The 18553-nt window shown below is 44.1% G+C and overlaps 1 protein-coding gene across 2 annotated transcripts in view; it reads right to left on the reverse strand.

The window, feature by feature from the left end:
- The window catches only part of B4GALT4 (beta-1,4-galactosyltransferase 4), a 30954-nt gene extending 15559 nt beyond the window's left edge, over positions 1 to 15395 (reverse strand). Inside the window, exons 1-3 of one of the 2 annotated variants that reach the window (XM_060099891.1) lie at positions 15324 to 15395; positions 3965 to 4363; positions 609 to 841 (exon numbers count right to left, since the gene is read on the reverse strand). In XM_060099891.1, coding sequence (XP_059955874.1) covers positions 609 to 841; positions 3965 to 4217 — 486 coding nt within the window. In that variant the 5' untranslated portion in view covers positions 4218 to 4363; positions 15324 to 15395. Of the gene's footprint in view, positions 1 to 608; positions 842 to 3964; positions 4364 to 14872; positions 15049 to 15323 lie in introns of those variants that run through there. The other variant, XM_060099892.1, reaches the window with a different exon arrangement.
- Positions 15396 to 18553: the final 3158 nt, after the last annotated feature.

Genomic DNA, 18553 nt, shown 5'->3' on the forward strand with positions numbered 1-18553 from the left:
GAAAGAGTGGCCCCCGCTCGCTGCAACTAGAGAAAGCTCGCGCACAGCAACGAAGACCCAACACACCCGAAAATAAATAAGTTAATTAATTAATAAAATTTATTTTTTCAAAAAGTGAAAACTAAACATAGTGTTCTACATAATAGATAGTGGCAAAGTTAAAGGCAGAAAGGTGGAGACAGTCATAGAATTCCATGGCGATTAACACACAGTAGTCAACTCCTCTGTCTAGATCCCCATTGAATAGCCAGGCTCAATAATAAAGCACAGTTCCAACATCTCATTGTGTAGTGTATAGCAAATGCAGAAGGCAATGTAAGGTCAGTCCCAGGGGAATATCTTTGGGTTGCCATTGTCTGACATGGAAGGGCTCACGAAAGAAAACAGGCTTCCTCCAGAGGATCACTTAAGAGCCAGTAAAATTTCCCAGCACTTATCCCATTATTCCACACTCTGGGACAAGAAGTGCCTTTACTACTTTCAAGGATAAATGAGATAAGAGACCTCACCTTTGATGATAGCTTGATGCCCTTTTACCCAAGACGGACAAAACGCCTCACAGAGAGGAGGGTGTGGCGGGCAGAGGCCTGGTCTGCCCACACACTCACCTGGTGGATGACGTAGATGCCATACTCCAGCTGCTGCCTCTGCAAGAAGGGGTGGAGGTGTTCTAGCAGGTACAGCAGGTGCTTCTCTCTGTGCCGGTGAGGGATGAGGATGGCGACCCGCTGCAAAGCCCTGCATTCCTCAGGGTGATACCGGCCTCTGTGCACCTTGGGGTTTTCTGCCTGTACTTCTTCCAGAGTGAGATCTGGTTTGAAAACGAGCTTGTTCTGGCCTTCTACAATAAAAACAGGACACAGGAACTAACATGAGCAAGCTCATCAAAGGCTGATAGGCTTACAGGAGCTAGTACATCACATACTTTGTGCTAGTTGCCGGGCACACAATGAGCACTATTGTAAAGCCTCATTTGGTCACGAACTATAACCACAGAATCTATGACTCAGGTTATTGGCTGCAAAAACAAGCAAATGACATATAAGAGCATTCTCTTGTGCTGGGTAACCAGTCCTGGCTCTATGATTCATCCGTAAGTAGGAAATACACTCTGTTCTGAGGACCCTCGTGAAGAGCAGAGGTCAGGGGTAGACTGAGCAACTTCAAATTTGCTCTAACCTCTTTTCCTTCTCAAAATTCCAAAGGAGGGGAAAAAAACGGAAGCCTCACCCATGGAATGAATGAATGAATCAATCCAACTTTCTTGGTTGTCATAAAAAAAAAATTCCAAAGGAGGGTGAAGTCTCTTAAAGATCAAGAGCATTCCATGGAATCAAGTTCACGGACAAGGCCCTTTTCCCTAAGGTCCTGCCCTAAGCTCTTGAGAGCTATTCTAACTCCCTGAAGGTAAGGCAGCGAAAGGAAATAGAAACTAGCCTCCCTCCCTAACTCAGCAGTAACAGGTACGGGCAACACCACAAGAATCCTCCCATTGTTCCACGTGGCAAAATCCCCAATGGGGCATTTGCTCAGTGAGTCTGGACACAGCCTGACTGGATGAAATGCAAGACCACCCATGGTAACCAATCTCGTGCAAGGCTTTAAAGATAAGGCTGAAGCCACTGACCCTTGCCTCAGACCCGAATGAACAGGGAATACGGACTGGTAGGAGAGGAGGCAGAGCTCCGGTTAGGGAACACGCTGTTTACAACTCGGGACCTCCCTGGCGTCCAGTGGTTAGGACTCCGCGCTTCCACTGCAGCGGCCACGGGTTCCATCCCTGGTCGGGGAACGAAGACCCCACATGCCACGCAGCATGGCCGAAAAAAAAACAAAAACAAGAAGAACTCCGCATATACTGTTCAAGATACTAACTGAGCTATCTGCTTCTGGAGCAAAGCAGTCACCCACCTTTCCGGTGTACGTCACTGTGCCTTGCTCCATGTGACCATCTTCTACCCTGGCCATGGCTGCTTAGACCAGGCTCTACTGTCCACGGCATGGCTGACAGACTCTGCCCAACAGCACCAAGAGCAAATAACTGACCTACAAGAGCCTTTCCACAAGGGTCTACACACAAGACATAGAGTCAGCAGGCAGTAATCCCTACAAACAAACAGTAAGGAAAGGAGTTACAAGGAAAGGCAAGCTACCAGAGCTGCTGGGAGACGATGGGATGGCTGTAGAGATGTCTTCCGGCGTAGCCTGTTCATAAACTCCATCATCTGAATTAACCTGACCATGTCTCTGCTCTCGGCCCCGGAAAGAGCCCCATGCACCAGGTCTGATGTAAACCAGTCCCCTTGCTCACTCCCTCATTGTAGTAGCTTATTATGTGCCCAGTCTTCGGGTGCCTACTTCCACTCACTCTAGCAATCTCCCTTACCGCCCCCGTGATATTTTCTCAAGTTTTATTCCTCCTCGGGTCACTAATGGCCCATCTTAATTTGTCGCTACTTATGTCGCCCTCTGGATCCATACTCAGTACTGTGTCACTGCCCATCTGTTTTCATGAATGCATTTGTTGCTTAAGTATGTTGAGAGAATTCCGAACAAAGGGGATGATACAGTCAGATCTGCATTTCAGTAACTCATTTTGCTATCTCAACTTGTGTCATCTGTGAGCAGAACGATTTCCCTTGAACAATCTGGAATAATGTTTTGGCTTTTCCGTGACTGAGTAAAGAGAAGCAGCATGCCAGTATGATCACACTACAAGTCTATGATGCAATCAGGAAAAAGGATCTGAAGGTTTTGCGCCGCTAAGAGCAAGAAACCTCTGAAGAGCCCTAGACTGCCCCACAGATAGCTAATTAAGTGTATGCAGAGAGCCACCTCTGTAGGACCAGGGAGGAGCTCTGGACTTCACAGAGCTGGAAAGGATCACCGTGCCTTCATCCTGCCTGCACACTGTCTCCTGGGGAAGAAGGGCAAACATGCAAACGATACGCTGACCAGTACAACAACAGAAACAAAGGTGGGCACCCAGGGAGCCTAAGATTAACTCTGGGGCAGTCCCAGAAACCTTTCTGGGAGAGAAGTGATCTAAACTAGATTTCTGATGACTAGACAGGAATCCACCAGACACACATGGGCTGAGGAAAGGCATTCTGGAAAGACACTCCAAGGATTAGCTGGAGAACTATAAGCACTTGGATGTTCTGGAGAATCAGAGGTCTGACAGAACCTTTGTGGGTTATACAGAATATCGCTGTGAGTTTTTCCTAATTAATGTGCTCCCAAAGACCAACTTCTTATTCATTTACATTGAAAGGCAAGATGTCAAAGGAGAATCAAAACATACAACATATTTAAGAAATAAACACAGAAATAAACTAAGACAACACTGAAAACACACTATCCTGTCCCTTGACTCCATATGGTGGGCCAAGGGAATGTTAATAGACATGACATGAGTGGAAGCTTGGATGTCCTGTCATTTCCCTGCAGATGCCAGGAGAACATGCCCAGGTAAGCCCGCTGGTCCCAGGAGGATGAGCAACACTGGGAGCAGAGCCACCGGCCGGGGTCAACTGACCCCCAGCTCATCACACATGCCTAGTGACATGCCTGCTGAGACTTCTGCAGCTGGAGGATCAAATTGGGGACGTTCACATACTGAATACTACCTGTCAGCAATACAAATACAGCTCACAAACATAACGCTGAGCAACAGAAGCCAGACACAGTAGAGTACTTAGGGTATGTTTCCAATTACATACAGTTCAAAAATATCTAATGGATGAAATATAAGCTTGGAGTAAGGGTCGTGACTGAAAGAAGCATCTCTGGGGTTCTGGGAAGATTCCATTTCTTAATTTACATACTGGTTCCACTGGTATGTTCATTTTGTGAAACTTAAGTGAGCTGCACACTTCTGATTTTTGTACTTTTCTGTACATTTGTTATATTCAAATAAAAAGTGTATGTACTACTTGTTAAAAAGAAAAAAATAAATACTTACGGAGGTGTGGAGACACAGAAGAGCAGTTGTTAAGGTTTGCTTTTTTCACAGAGGCTTCCTCTGTCACAGTTCCTTTCTTCCCCAAAACTACACCCTTGTTCAAACTAGCCATGAGATCCTTTGCTTTAGGAATCTCTTGAATAGCACCCACAAAGTAGTTACTGGTGGCCCACCCAACCACCGTCAGGCATAAAGTAAAAAGCAACAGTAATCGGAATTTATAGGAAAGGTGGAAAGTTACGTTGAAGCTCATGTCTTTTATTATGCGAGCAGTAGGTATCTCTGGGCCTCACTGAAGGCAGGAAGCTTCAAGTTCAGCTTTTCCAATCTGACTGCAAACCTGGTGACAACTGACAGTGCAATGCCTGCTTCTGCTTGGTAGTTCCGCTCCAGCAATCCCTAAAATACAATCACAAAGACATGCTGTTTCAGATGGAAATCCTATCCTGAAATTATTCACATCAGCACAAACTGAAAACCTATCCCCAACCGATTAACAGTAGTGGGAGTTCTCCAACGAGAGTTTAGAGATCAGAAAACCAGAGATTTGGGAGGTAGAAGGATCCAACCATCTATATACCACAGGAGGTCTCTCTGGGTTCTCACCCCAGCTGTCATTCACCCCAGAAGAAAAGCCATTTCCAGATGCTGCACCGGTGGAGAAAGCAAAGAAGAGACGGTCAATGCCTCCTCAGTTCTGAGCTGGCACAGCCCCAAATCCAGTCCTAATGGTTCTCTTGCTTAGTTGCCCCTTCCTGGCACAGCTTTAAGAGAAGGTGAACTCTTGTTCTAGGGCATATTTTGATCCAAAGAGAAAATAAGGGAAAAGACAAAAGCTCTTCTCCCTCTGTAAGAGCTGGAAAAACATGTTCCTTGAAACAGAGGATGAAAAATCAAGGATTTTTCAGTTATCAATGTTATCGTCACAATGAGACATTGGCACAGGGCACATCCCAAGAGGTTGGGGAGACGGCAAGGAACACAAAAGGATGCCAACACAGGAGGCCAAATATCTGTAAGAATAACAGAACTATAGCACAGTGTTTAAGATCTGGGGTTTGGGTTCAGACAGAAACTATGAAACCTCGAGCCCATCACTTCACTGAGCCTTGGTCTCCTTACCTGTAAAATGGGGATAAAAATTGTACCTTCCCTCATATATACACTACCAAACGTAAGGTAGATAGCTAGTGGGAAGCAGCCGCATAGCACAGGGAGATCAGCTCGGTGCTTTGTGACCGCCTGGAGGGGTGGGATAGGGAGGGTGGGAGGGAGACGCAAAAGGGAGGGGATATGGAAACATATGTATATGTATAACTGATTAAATTTGTTATAAAGCAAAAAATTTTAAAAAAAAATTGTACCTTCCTAGAGAAGTTATTGAGGGATTGGATGACCTAATATATTAACACACAAAGTGTTAGCCCACCTCCTGATGCACAGTAAGCACCCACTAAGTGGGGACCATCACTGTTGTGATCGTTATATTATTTTACTTTACAGTAAATGACTCTAGACTAGGGATGACCTACAGGCAGACACACGGGTGGCTGCCAGAATCACCACTCTACTGTATTTCTGTCAGTTGATGGGTTGTTATTTTGATTTCACACTTCAGTTGCAAGTAGTGGGACAGTATGAATTCACCTATGCTCTTAGTTCCTGAAAAAATCCAGTTTCTGACGCCACTTAGCTGAGGGCCCTCCCTGGACCACGGTAAATGCACTAAGATGATGAAGGCTACTTGGCAAGGCCCCACATCCTCTCTGCATTACCAAAATCACGTCTCTCCTCAAATTCTAAACGTGTTATCAGAAGAGTGCGGAAAATGCCAGGACACAGAATCTCCACAGCAAACATATCCTCAATTAAATGGACAGAATGGAGACCAAAATATATTCTGTGCCAAAATAACACAAAAACATGTATGATTAAATCTTAAGTAACAAAAAGAAAAACAGAAAATAAACTCTTGCATAGGATTACCACTAAAATTATAAAGTTAGAGAAAACTCTAGAAAGAAATATTACCAAAAGCTAGCAATAATTCTGTTAGGAGTATGGGATTAGCCAGAGGTGCTTTTTACCCTTTTCTTTCATTTTTGTAAAAGTATGACACACTTTTGTCCTTTTGTAATGAAAACAAAGTTGATTTTTTACCTGAGATGTGAGGGACTTCCCTGGTGGTCCAGTGGATAAGCCTCCGTGCTCCCAACGCAGGGGGCCCGGGTTCCATCCCTGGTCAGGGAACTAGATCCTGTATGCTGCAACTAGGGATCCCACAGGCCGCAACAAAGATCCCACGTGCCTCAACAAAGAGCCCGCACCGCATGCACCGCATGCAGCAACTAAGACCTGGCACAGCCAAATAAATGACTAAATAAATATTAAATAAATAAATAAATGAGACGTGGGGATGTGGTAATTTACTGTGAAAAACAAAAAACAAAACACCCGCACTTCCCTGGTGGCGCAGTGGTTAAGAATCTGCCTGCCAATGCAGGGGACACAGGTTCGAGCCCTGGTCTGGGAAGATCCCACATGCTGCGGAGCAACTAGGCCCGTGAGCCACAACTACTAAGCCTGCGCACCTAGAGCCCGTGCTCCGCATCAAGAGAAGCCACTGTAATGAGAAGCCTGCCACCACAACGAGTACCCCCGCTCGCTGCAACTAGAGAAAGCCCGCGGCTGTGCAGACCCAACACAACCAAAAATTAATTAATCAATTAGATAATTAATTTTAAAAAAACACCCTTAGCAACTCTCAAGATAGCCTCTTACTTACTAAAGGGCAGTATTCCAAAATTTTAGCTCTACGTGAGTTTGAGGGAAACCTAGAACGCATTTCTCTCTAGACACCGTGTTATAAACGTAGGTTAGGTTCCTGGATCAAACCACAAGAGAGAAGATTTGGCCCAGGAAGCAATTAAACAGTATGGCCTGTGTTTAGGGTCTTGTTTGGGGTCTTTAGGCCTTGCTTGGGGTCTTGCTGAAGGCAGTAGTAACTAATTAGAAGATTAATCGCTAATAAGAAGAGTGATCCATTTGTGCATTTACTCTGTGCCATGCAGTGGGGCTAAACCACTTGTATTAACTTACTTAATTCTCATCTCAACTTTGTGAGGTAAGAATTATTAGTCTCCTCATTTTATAGAGGAGAAAATGAAGGTTGAGCGATTACGGAACTTGCCTGAGCTCACAAAACTACTAAGTGGTAGAGCTGGGGTCTGAGCCCACGTGCTCAGCTCCAAAGCCTGGGCTTCTGCCACAACCTTCACATGGACGTTTCAGGCTCTTTCCTCTCCTTGGTACCTGGGTGTGCCCAGCACAAACCCTTGAAACATGCAGCCTTCTACCTGTCTCTTCCTGTCCCTTTCCTTGGGACTGTCACTGAAATGGTTTCCTGGATGTCTGTTTTCTTCCCTCCAAGTAACAGTAAGTCTGCAGTTTTCTGGAGCCAGACTACCTCTTGTAGACTTAATTGCAGGAGGCTTAAATGCTAGGATTGGCAACAGTTTTTGATAAAATCTCACTCTTGGAAAAGTTAGACAGGGAACATTTTTTTCTAAGAGCTGCTTACAGAGGGATAATGTTTCAAGAGACGTCTGCCCCGCCTGCTTATCAGCTAAGTGACTGAAGGCAAACACTCTCCCCATGTTTCCATTTCCTCAGCTATAAAACCATTTTTTAAAATTATCTTAATTTACAACATGGCTGTAAGAATTTAATGAGATGACACAGCAAACACACCTAGTACATTCCCAAGGATATAATAAATATCTGTTGACTCTGATTACCAATGATTCATGCTTAAATTTTATCAGAATGCTAACCAAGATGTTATCTCTGGAATTACATATTGAAATACGTATTGAATAATTTTATTTTCTACTTCTCTGTAATTTCCTGTTTTTCTTTCAATGAGTATATACCACTCTTATAATTAAAAAATAATGATTTTTTTAAAGAGAGCTCTTTTTAGGGCAGGTCACTCCTGGTTGGTGTTTGGGAAAACATCATCAGATTGGACTTCTTTGTAAAAACATTTAAATAAATGAGAGACCCTGAACTCTCCCTAAAAAGAATTTTCCCTTTCAGTCAAGGCTGTCTTAAGGTGACAGGGGAATCATGGTTATAGAGAACAAATTCAGGTAACATGAAAGAAGTTATTTTAGGGCAAGACTCACCACCCTTTTCCTTTCTAGGTCTGCCCTAGGGTTAGTTCAAAATGATGATGTTCTCATAATTTTGTTTTTCCTCCTCTCAATTCAACCAGTCTTTTCTGAGCACCTGCTATTTTCAGGCATAGTGCTAGGCATCAAGGGAATTAAGGTATAGTCCTTGCACTCAGAGTTTATTTCAGTCCTTCCTTAGATTTTAATGTCTGCAATTTGTTTTCAAATACGCCAGCTCTAACCCTGAAAATGGGGGAAATAGTTGAAATAAAATTGGCAAAATATTGAAAAGAACTGAGCAAGGTGATAGGTATCTGAGAGTTCATTTTCTTTTTCACTCTACTTTTTTGTATGCTTGAAATTTTCCATAAACAAAAATCTAGCATGGAAGACAAGTTATAACAAAGGGTATTTTCAGCATGAATGCCAAGTATCATTCTCATTCTCAGAGAATCTCTATATGCACACATTTTTACACCACCATGGGAGGTCAGGGGAGGACACCAGGTGTCACTCCATAAATATTCACTAAGCACCTAGTACCAAGGAGAAAGAATGTGGTCTTCATTCAGCAGCCAAGAGCACTAAAATCAGCATTTCAATGTCTCTAAATCCATCTGGTAATCCTGCAGACACTGGATGTCTCATAGTGGGCAAGATGTGGCCCCAGGCACAAGGTCCTATTCCCTTGGGCCTCTCTGGGGTAGCACCAATTAAAAGGCTGATATTTTGCTACTCTTTTTACTCCTGCAGAGCTCCTGAGAGCTGACTATTTGCAAACACGTTGTCCTACCTTCCGTGGACCTCTGGTATCATTCTCCCAATTATAGTTCCTTTACCTGGCTTCTGAGTGATCACTGCCCAGACCCTAAAGAAGCAATGGTTCTGTGAAAATTAATAAAGGGAAACCTCACTGAAGTGGAACTGGGAGGCCAGAAGGGGAGATACAGATCACGTCAATACAGATCCCAATAGGAAGAGACCTACCTTGCATCTTTGGCAGGAAGTGACCCCACTTTACTACCACCAGCAGGAGGAAGAAGTTCTTCTCTTTGTCCAGCAACACCTCAGCCAATGACAGACTGTCACAACTCAGTCAATGAAAAGCCCCTATATTTCGATCTCCTAGTTTCCTCCAAAGGACTTTTTGTTTATAACAGAGCCTCCCAATTTCCCCTTCTCCTCTATAAAAAAGTTTCTTTTCCTTTGCTTTACTGGACTTGAATGTGGTTTGCCATAGTTGCATGCCCCAAATTGCAATTCTTTGCTGCTCCAGAATAAACCCATTTTGCTTGTAAAATAACTGGCTGTTTTATTGTTTTAGGTTAACAGTTCCCTGGGCAGGAGGCAAGGGTGGGATAGAAATGATGACAGCCATTTACGTGTACAGGTCATTTAAACTCAGACTGAGTTCCTAATGACCAAAACTGTAAGCATTTGAGCAAGAAAATAATGATGGCATTGTATTTTAACCCACAGAATAAAATGAATAGCCATGAGTCCATACTGATATAAATGATCAAATAAATAAATGGCAGGGCTTCCCTGGTGGCGCGGTGGTTGAGAGTCCGCCTGCCGATGCAGGGGACACGGGTTCGTGCCCCAATCCGGGAAGATCCCACATGCCGCGGAGCGGCTGGGCCCGTGAGCCATGGCCGCTGAGCCTGCGCGTCCGGAGCCTGTGCTCCGCAAAGGGAGAGGCCACAACAGTGAGAGGCCTGAGCACCGCAAATAAATATAAATAAATAAATAAATAAATAAATGGGAACCGGCAGCTCTTTCTTACACTAAAATAAGGAAGCAGGAAATGGGGGGGAAAATCACCATTAGGCAAACACCACTGTAAATAATTGTTGCAGACAAGATCCACCAATGGGTGCTAAAATTAGTAGGTAAAAATTTGAATTTAAACAGTTTGCATAGTCTCAAAGTATCTCCCCTCAAATGATTATTAGCTACAAAGGGAAAGTCAGTAACTTTATATGAAGAAACGTAGCAGATATCACCTTAACCAAGTGATGAAGGTTAATATCACCAGTGATGAGACCTATCAACCTCATGAATCAGTGACGTATTGCACTCTACAAAATAACTAATCAGTACTTTTCTACAGAATAACTTCATTCTACAAAATAACTAACTGGGACTCTTCAAAAGGGTCAAAATAATGAAAAACAAGGCAAAAATGAGGAACTATCTCAGATTGGAGGAGACTAAGGAGAAATAAGTAAATGCAAGGTAAGATCCTTGATAGCCAGTGGAAACAGAAAAAAATTCATTAGCAGGAAAGCTGATGAAATTCAAATAAAGTCTATAGTTTAGTTAATAGTATTGATAACTGAACAATGGTTATGTAAGGGGCTAATATTAGAGGAAGATGAGTGAATTCTCTGTACAATATTTGCAACTTTTCCCTAAGTCTAAAATTAATTAAAATTAAAAGTTAAAATAAAAAGTCAAAGACTGTGTATAATCCAAGTCAACACACAGCAGTAAAATTAACTTACTTCTCAAAGAGAATCACTGTTTTTTGTATTCCTAGTGCCTCAAACTGAGCTGACACATAGTAGGTGCTAAATTTGGTAAATAATGAATGACTTTCTAGGATATACCAGTTGAAACACACAAGGACACACAATAATCCCAGGTTACTACTAAAATAAATGTGACATGGTATAAAAGGAGGAAAAAATAAAGACTAATAAAGAAGGGAAAAATTAACTGGTTAAAATTCCATTTGGGGAAGATTTTTAAAATTGAAAAAGGCTCATATACACTACCAAACGTAAAATAGATAGCTAGTGGGAAGCAGCTGCACAGCACAGAGAGATCAGCTGGTGCTTTGTGACCACCCAGAGGGGTAGGATAGGGAGGGTGGGAGGGAGACGCAAGAGGGAGGGGATATGGGGATATATGTATATGTATAGCTGATTCACTTTGTTATAACGCAGAAACTAACACACCATGGTAAAGCAATTATACTCCAATAAAGATGTTAAAAAAGAAAAAGTCTCACCCCCATGCTAGCTCCCTACCAACGCTCTCCTAAGGACAGAGGGCCCCATCTCTAATAAATGGCCCTTTCCCTTAGTCATGCCCACCACCTTTTGCTTCTCTGTCACTGAGTTTCCAAAAGCAGTACTCCTCTCTTCTGACTCTGGGACGAGTTGCTGTCTAGTCTGCCACTTCCTCCCTGAACCCACAGAGCACACCAGAGCAGTGTCCCTGCCTCTGGGCAAGAGCTGCCTGCAGGTCCTCCATCAACTGTTTTACAACAAGGGCTGGCATGAAACAGTCAGGAAACATGAAATCAATTTAACAAGCAAGGGACTGAAATTGTTTTATTTAGTCTTTGTTATGCAGCATGAAAGAATTCCTAAGAATTTCCAATGGGGGATTTTAATGGAGGCTCGTTGTGTACTAATGTGCCATTCTCAGCTATCCCAGAGAATCCTGTAGTGGGGTCACTTGCAGTTCCCTTTCTGCAGTTATTAGAGGCGCATCAATGAGAAGGCTTGAGAAGGTCTGAAGGTCTGAGGTAATGGAGAAAACAAAGGCTTTGAAGTCACAAAGAGCTGAGTACAAATCTGGTTACCAGATGCATGAATGGCTTTGGGCAAGTGACCTAAATTTGATTCCGTTTTGTCATTTATTTTAAAAACATTTTTCAAAGTGTGGTTCCAAGAGTGCCTATATCAAAGACAGAGGGAAATCTGTTAAAATTGTAGATTCCTGGGCCCTACTCCAGAGCTAATGGGTCAGAACAACTGGGCCTGGGACTCAGGAAAATGAATTTTTAACAAGCTCCCCAGTTGAGTCTTATACGCATTAAAGTTTGAGAACCACTGAAATAAGAGATCGGACCTGTAATGCAACAGATCCCTCAGAAACGTTCATTTTCCTTTGGGTGAGGAAAAGCAGTAAGAAGATATGTGAAAAGGAGATTTTAAAAATGCATTTGAATAGCTTTCAACTCCATCATTTAAAAACTTATTCTAAGAAATAATCAGAGAGGTAGACCACGATATTCAAACCAACATTACTAAAATAACCAAAAGTTCAAAAGAATCAAAATGTTAATAGGGAGCTGATTTAATTAATTACAATACCTACATATAATGGAACACATGCTTTCCTTAAAATGGTGCTCAAAAAACTACATGGTGGGGGGGCTTCCCTGGTGGCGCAGTGGTTGAGAGTCCACCTGCCAATGCAGGGGACACGGGTTCGTGCCCTGGTCCTGGAAGATCCCGCGTGCCGCGAAGCGGCTGGGCCCGTGAGCCATGGCCGCTGAGCCTGCGCGTCCAGAGCCTGTGCTCCGCAATGGGAGAGGCCACACAGTGAGAGGCCCGCGTACCGCAAAAAAAAAAAAAAAAACTACATGGGAAAGTGCTCATGATAGGTATGTGAAAAAAAAAAAAAACAGAATATAAAAATGTGCATAGAATACAATACAAATTATGCTATGTATGTGTGGTGTGCATGCATTTTATATATAAAATTCCAGAAAGAATCACTGGTAGTTGTCTCTTAATTATAGATTAGAGAAATTTTATTTCTTCCCAATCTTCTACTTTTTCTAAAATAGGGTTTTTTTATGATCAGAAACAATGTTGTTTTTTCTGATAAAATGACTATATAGTTTTCCTTTAAAGTGTATTAAAATTTAGAGACAACACAATAGACAGGGATTAAAATTTACCTAAGTTTAGTAGCAATTCATTCACATAACCTTTAAGGAAATCTGTTCTAAATAGGTCTCAACAAGCCCAAATCTTAAAGAAATACCTCACAGGCTGTCAATAATTTTCCATGCCAGGTTTCTGTTTGCTATTCCTATTCCTAGGCTCCACCCTGAGAGATTTTTATCTCCAAGGCCTGACCTGCAGCCAGGTAATCAACATTTTCAACAGGAACCTAGGTACGTTTGAGAAACCACTGTTCATTGGTGGCTTTTAAAAAAGAGAAGAACACCACCACTGACTTGCTTTGAATGTTTCCACTTTGAATTAAAGATCTTCAAAGAAATGGTTAGTTCTCAAGTCTTGCATGCATCTCTGGAAAAAACACACATTATTATCTCATTTTAAAGTAGATACTAAATACTTATCCTATAAAGTGGCCCATAGAATATACTAAGTGGCCCATAAAATATACTAAGAGAGTTAGTTTTATTGCCCCCTCCAAGACTGTGTAGTCAAACAGTTCAGTACTTCTCTTTAACAGACATTTTTAATCAGATTAAAAATGCACACTGAAGGGAAGCAAAATATGCCACACCAAAATATGCCACTTTGGCATATTGATTACTTTGAATTAAAGTTACTTAAGAAACAGCCAGTGCAAGGACACTTTCACCCTCTTTTCTCCCCCTGAAAGCAGGAAATAAATCTCCCATGTGAAAAGTACCTTTTCTATACCAGGAGGGAACCAGGATCAGGCATCCTTATTATCAGAGATAAGAATTCAAGGTGGAGGGACTTCCCTGGTGGCACAGTGATTAAGAATCCACCTGCCAAGGCAGGGACATGGGTTGGATCCCTGGTCCGGGAAGATCCCACATGCCGCGGAGCAACCAAGCCCGTGCACCACAACTACTGAGCCCGTGTGCCACAACTACTGAAGCCCACATGCTTAGAGCCGGTGCTCCGCAACAAGAGAAGCCATCGCAATGAGAAGCCCTGAGAAGCCCCCGCACCGCAACGAAGAGTAGCCTCCGCGGGCCACAACTAGAGAAAGCCTGCGCGCAGCAACGAAGACCCAATGCGGCCAAAATATAAATTTTTAAAAAAAGAATTCAAGGTGGAAAGCACTGTATCAACTAGAGAAAGCCCGCGCGCGGCAACGAAGTTGTCTTGCCAATTCTTCACATATGTATTGTTTCTTCGTCTAAAAGATATAAAAGCTGCCTACTTTGGTTACTTCCTTGAGCCTCATATTTTTATGGGATCCCAAGGGTATGAAATTTAATGTTTCTCTCCTGTTAATCTGTTTTATGTCAATTCAATTTAATTATTGCCCCATTCAAGGAGCAAGCAGAAAAATTTTTCTCCCTTACAACACAAACAGGCACATGAAATTTTGCAATTTCATGGAGTTTAAAGGCCAATCCTGCTCTAGAAGATAAAATTCCAAAAAGATAAACTATGGTCGTATCAAGCATTATCTCCTCCCCCAGAACACATTAAAGCACTCTGGCCCACCAGCCCAGCCCAGGTGCCTAGGATAGCCCTGGGCCCCTCTTTTTAAGCCCACTTTCTCAGCCTGGACCCTGAATCTTATTTATCTCTAACCAAGACTCCTTGACTTTCTTGCATCCTCAATGTTATTTTCCTTTCTTAACAGAAATTTAGAAATTATAAAAAACAAACAAACAACAGCCTCAACCCTCAAATTTCTGTCTTATTCCTGCTCCCTTTCATCACCAAACGGCTAGAGAGGTCTCCCTGTGCTCCGGCCGCCTCCACGTCCTCATCCCTCACCCACTTTTGCACACTCTGCAACCCCGGCACACGCCCACACTGTTGATAACTGCTCTCCTGAGCCTACCAACCCAAAAGCCTTTTCTCAGTCCCAATACTCATGGACTTTTCTGTTTTCTTCAAACCTAGAGTTAGCCCTTATCTAATGGAAGACCGAACACCAACAGATATGGATTGACAAGCACTGGATGGACGCAGAGCCAGACTAAGGGCAGGTATCTCAGGTACTTTAAAATCCTGTCGACCCTCACCACTCGTCGCCCCCTGAAGGTCCCAGGCTGGGATCAGCAATGGGTTTCCCAGTAGAAACGCTGGGGAAAGAGGGCTCCAAGGAGGAAGGGGCTTCTTCACGCTGATTCTCCCGGCAGGGAGAGAGGTGCTGGTGGCGACTCCAGAACCGCGACGCGGGGCCTCGGGGGCCGACCCCTGAATTCCCACCTGGCAGCATCTAGCCTGGGAGCGCCGCGGTGCCGCCCGCACCTGAGCCGGTGCCTCCCGCCGGGCTCGGCCTCCGCAGGCCCCCTGCCCGGCCCCGCCGCCTGGGCGGAGGCAGAACGGCCCTCCGAGGCCCGGCCCGCGCCCGGCTTCGGCGCGGGGGACTGACCCGGCCCGCCGCCCGGGGATGCCCACACGGCGCCCGCCGCCCTCCGCGCGGAATTGCGCTTTCCGGGCGCCCGCGGAGTGGAGGCCCCACTAACTCACCCCACACGCAGCCTCGACGATCACCTCCCGGAGAAAGGGAAGGCGGTGAGAAGCGGCCGCAGGGACCGCCCCCGCTGCTCGGGAGGAGGCTCCGGCGCGCCGGCTCCGCCCCCCGCCCGCCCCGGGAGTCGCTTCGGCCGGGCCCGGGGGCGAGTCTGCGCGCTCCTCCACTAGACCCGCCCGACGGATTCCCCGCTCCCCAACTCAGCCACCGCCCCCCACCCCAGCCCACCCTCCCCGGGCGATGGAAGGAGCACCTGGAGGGAAAAGGACAGCTTGTTCTTTGGGTGATCTTAATAAATCCTTGTGCCAATACTGCGCTAGGGTCTGGGCGCTTCCCAAATTCCATCCTCGTAAATACTCACAAAGCTTTGAGAAGGAGATGGGAACTTTCCCATTTTACGGAGTAGGAAACGGAGGCTTTAGAAGTTAATAAATTTACCTTACATTACCCTGACAGCTTTCAACTTTGTCAGCTGCACAATGTACCAAATTAACTGACTTTCCCATTTCACAGGACTACTGAGAATATTAACTGAACCAGTTGTGAGATATCCAAATTTCTTCAAAGATATTATTACAGAAAGCCAAGGAGAATCATATTTATACTAAAGATTAGAGTGAAAAATCAGAGTGGGTTCTGCTTAGGCAGGCAGGATAGAAGACTAGATTCTCCAAGACACCCTTCCACTCAATGGGGAAGTAAGGGAGTCTCCAAGAACCACCCCTACCCCAAAAGGAACAAACCATGGGAAGAACCAGTGCTGGGATCCTTAGACTCTAAGCAGGAGAACTGGGGCTGAGGGCATATGGAAAGTCTCCGCAGACACTGATTTGGGACCGACATGAGAAGAGCCAAACCTGCGCCTTCCTCGTCAAGCCAAGGCTGCGGAAGAGCACTAAGGAGTTCCCTAGTCTCTTGTGCTCTGAGCAATGGAAACACACTTTAGAGGATGTATCCTCAATACACACTCCATAGGACTCAAACAAATTCAATTTTTAAAAACAATTTAAACAATTTTTTAAAAAATCACCAAGCACTGGAGGCCCACACGTAAGGACAACCGGCAGAACTAACACCCAAGAGATTTAGACCCCCAAGGACATCAGATACTGGAATTGTCTGACACAGGATACAGGAAAGCTCTTTTTGAAATTTTTAAAGAAAAAACAATATCCTAGAGGTTACTTACCAGTTACAAAGAGGATATACTACGCATTGGAGAAATCTGGCAGATAACACCTTAACCAAGTACTCAAAGTTAATTTCACCAATAGTTCAAACTGACATCACACATGAGGTGATGCTCTGAGGACATAACATCACCATTCTTGTATTCCTGCCAAAAATGCATGACTAGAATTTAATCATGAGGAAACAGTCAGACAAGCCCAAATTAAAGGATATTCTACAAAATAATTGACCTGTACACTTCAAAAATGTCAATGTCATGAAAGACAAGGAAAGATGGGGAATGTTTCAGATTAAATGAGACTGAGGAGATTTGACATCAATACTCCTGGATTGGGACTTCCCTGGTGGTCCAGTGGTAAAGAATCTGCCTTCCAATTTGGGGGGACACCGGTTCGATCCCTGGTCAGGGAACTAAGATCCCATGTGCCGTGGGGCAACTAAGCCTGCGTGCCACAACTACTGAGCTTGTGCGCCTCAACTAGAGAGAAGCCCGCGAGCCACAAACTACAGAGCCCACATGCCCTGAAGCCCACGCCACAACTAGAGAAGAGAAAACTTGCATGCCACAACTAGAAACAAGCCCACGCACCACAACGAAGAACCCGCACTGCAACTAAGACCCGACGCAGCCAAAAATAAATAACATAAATAAATAAACAATAAATAAATCTTTAAAAAAAACAAACTCCTGGATTGGAAAAAAATTTTGTTACAAGATATATTATTGAGACAATTGGAAATGAGTATGTACGACATGGTAGATTTAAAAAAGGAGAGTGGAAGTGAAGCTATGCCAGTTCTGAGCCCAGCCTTTTAAAGGCAGTTTCTGCTTCCACTTTCACTCTCTCCCATGTGACAGAGCAGTCATAGACCAGCCCAGATTTAAAGGGAGGGGAAATATAGCCCCATTTCTCAGTGAGAGGACTGTCAAAGAATTTGAGGCTATTTTTAATCTACCATGCTGTACATACTCATTTCCAATTGTCTCAATAATATACCTCAAAACAACTTTTTTCCAATATAAGATCACATATAAAGAAATCTCCTTAGTCTCTGTTATGGGCTGAATTGAATCTCCTCCAAATTCAGATGTTGAAGCCCTAACTCTCAGTACCTCAGAACATGACTATATTTGGAAATTTGGCCTTCAGAGAGGTCATTAAGTTAAAATAGGGTTTTTATGGTAGGCCATAATCCAGCATGACCAGTGTCTTTATAAAGAAGAGGAGATTAGGACAGAGACAGCACAGACTGGGGATGACCATGCGAGAACACAGGGAGAAGGTGGCAACCCGCAAGCCAAAGAGAGAATCTTCAGAAGACACCAACCTGTCAACACCTTCATCTTGGACTTCCAGCCTCCAGAATTGTGAGAAAATACATTTTGGTTGTTTAATCCACACAGTCTGTGGTATTTGTTATGGCAGCTCAAGCTAACTAAAACAGTCTCCATTAATCTGAAATAGTTTCTCATCTGTCCCTTTCTTTCATGACATTGACATTTTTGAAGTTTACAGACCAGTTGTTTTTTTTTTTTTTTTTTTGCGGTACATGGGCCTCTCACTGTTGTGGCCTCTCCCGTTGTGGAGCACAGGCTCCGGACGTGCAGGCTCAGCGGCCATGGCTCACGGGCCCAGTGGCTCCGCCGCATGTGGGATCTTCCCGGACGGGGGCACGAACCTGTGTCCCCTGCATCGGCAGGCGGACTCTCAACCACTGCGCCACCAGGGAAGCCCCAGACCAGTTGTTTTGTAGAATATTCCTTAATTTGGGCTTATCTGGTTGTTTCCTCACGATTAGATTCAAATTGTGCATTTTTGGCAGAAATATGATAAAGATGATATTATGTCCTCAAACATCGCCTTATGTGTGATACCTATTTTTATTATTGGTGATCTCTAGAATCACTTTTTATTGGAACCCTGAGCCACCATGTATGTAGCCCAGCTACCCTGATGCTACCATGCTATGAGGAAGCCCACACTGGCCATGTGAAAAAGCCAACAACCACTCAGATTCACCTCCAGCTGAGGCT

The sequence above is a fragment of the Mesoplodon densirostris genome, chromosome 5 (genome assembly GCF_025265405.1).
Source record: "Mesoplodon densirostris isolate mMesDen1 chromosome 5, mMesDen1 primary haplotype, whole genome shotgun sequence".
In the NCBI taxonomy this organism is placed as follows: domain Eukaryota; kingdom Metazoa; phylum Chordata; class Mammalia; order Artiodactyla; family Ziphiidae; genus Mesoplodon; species Mesoplodon densirostris.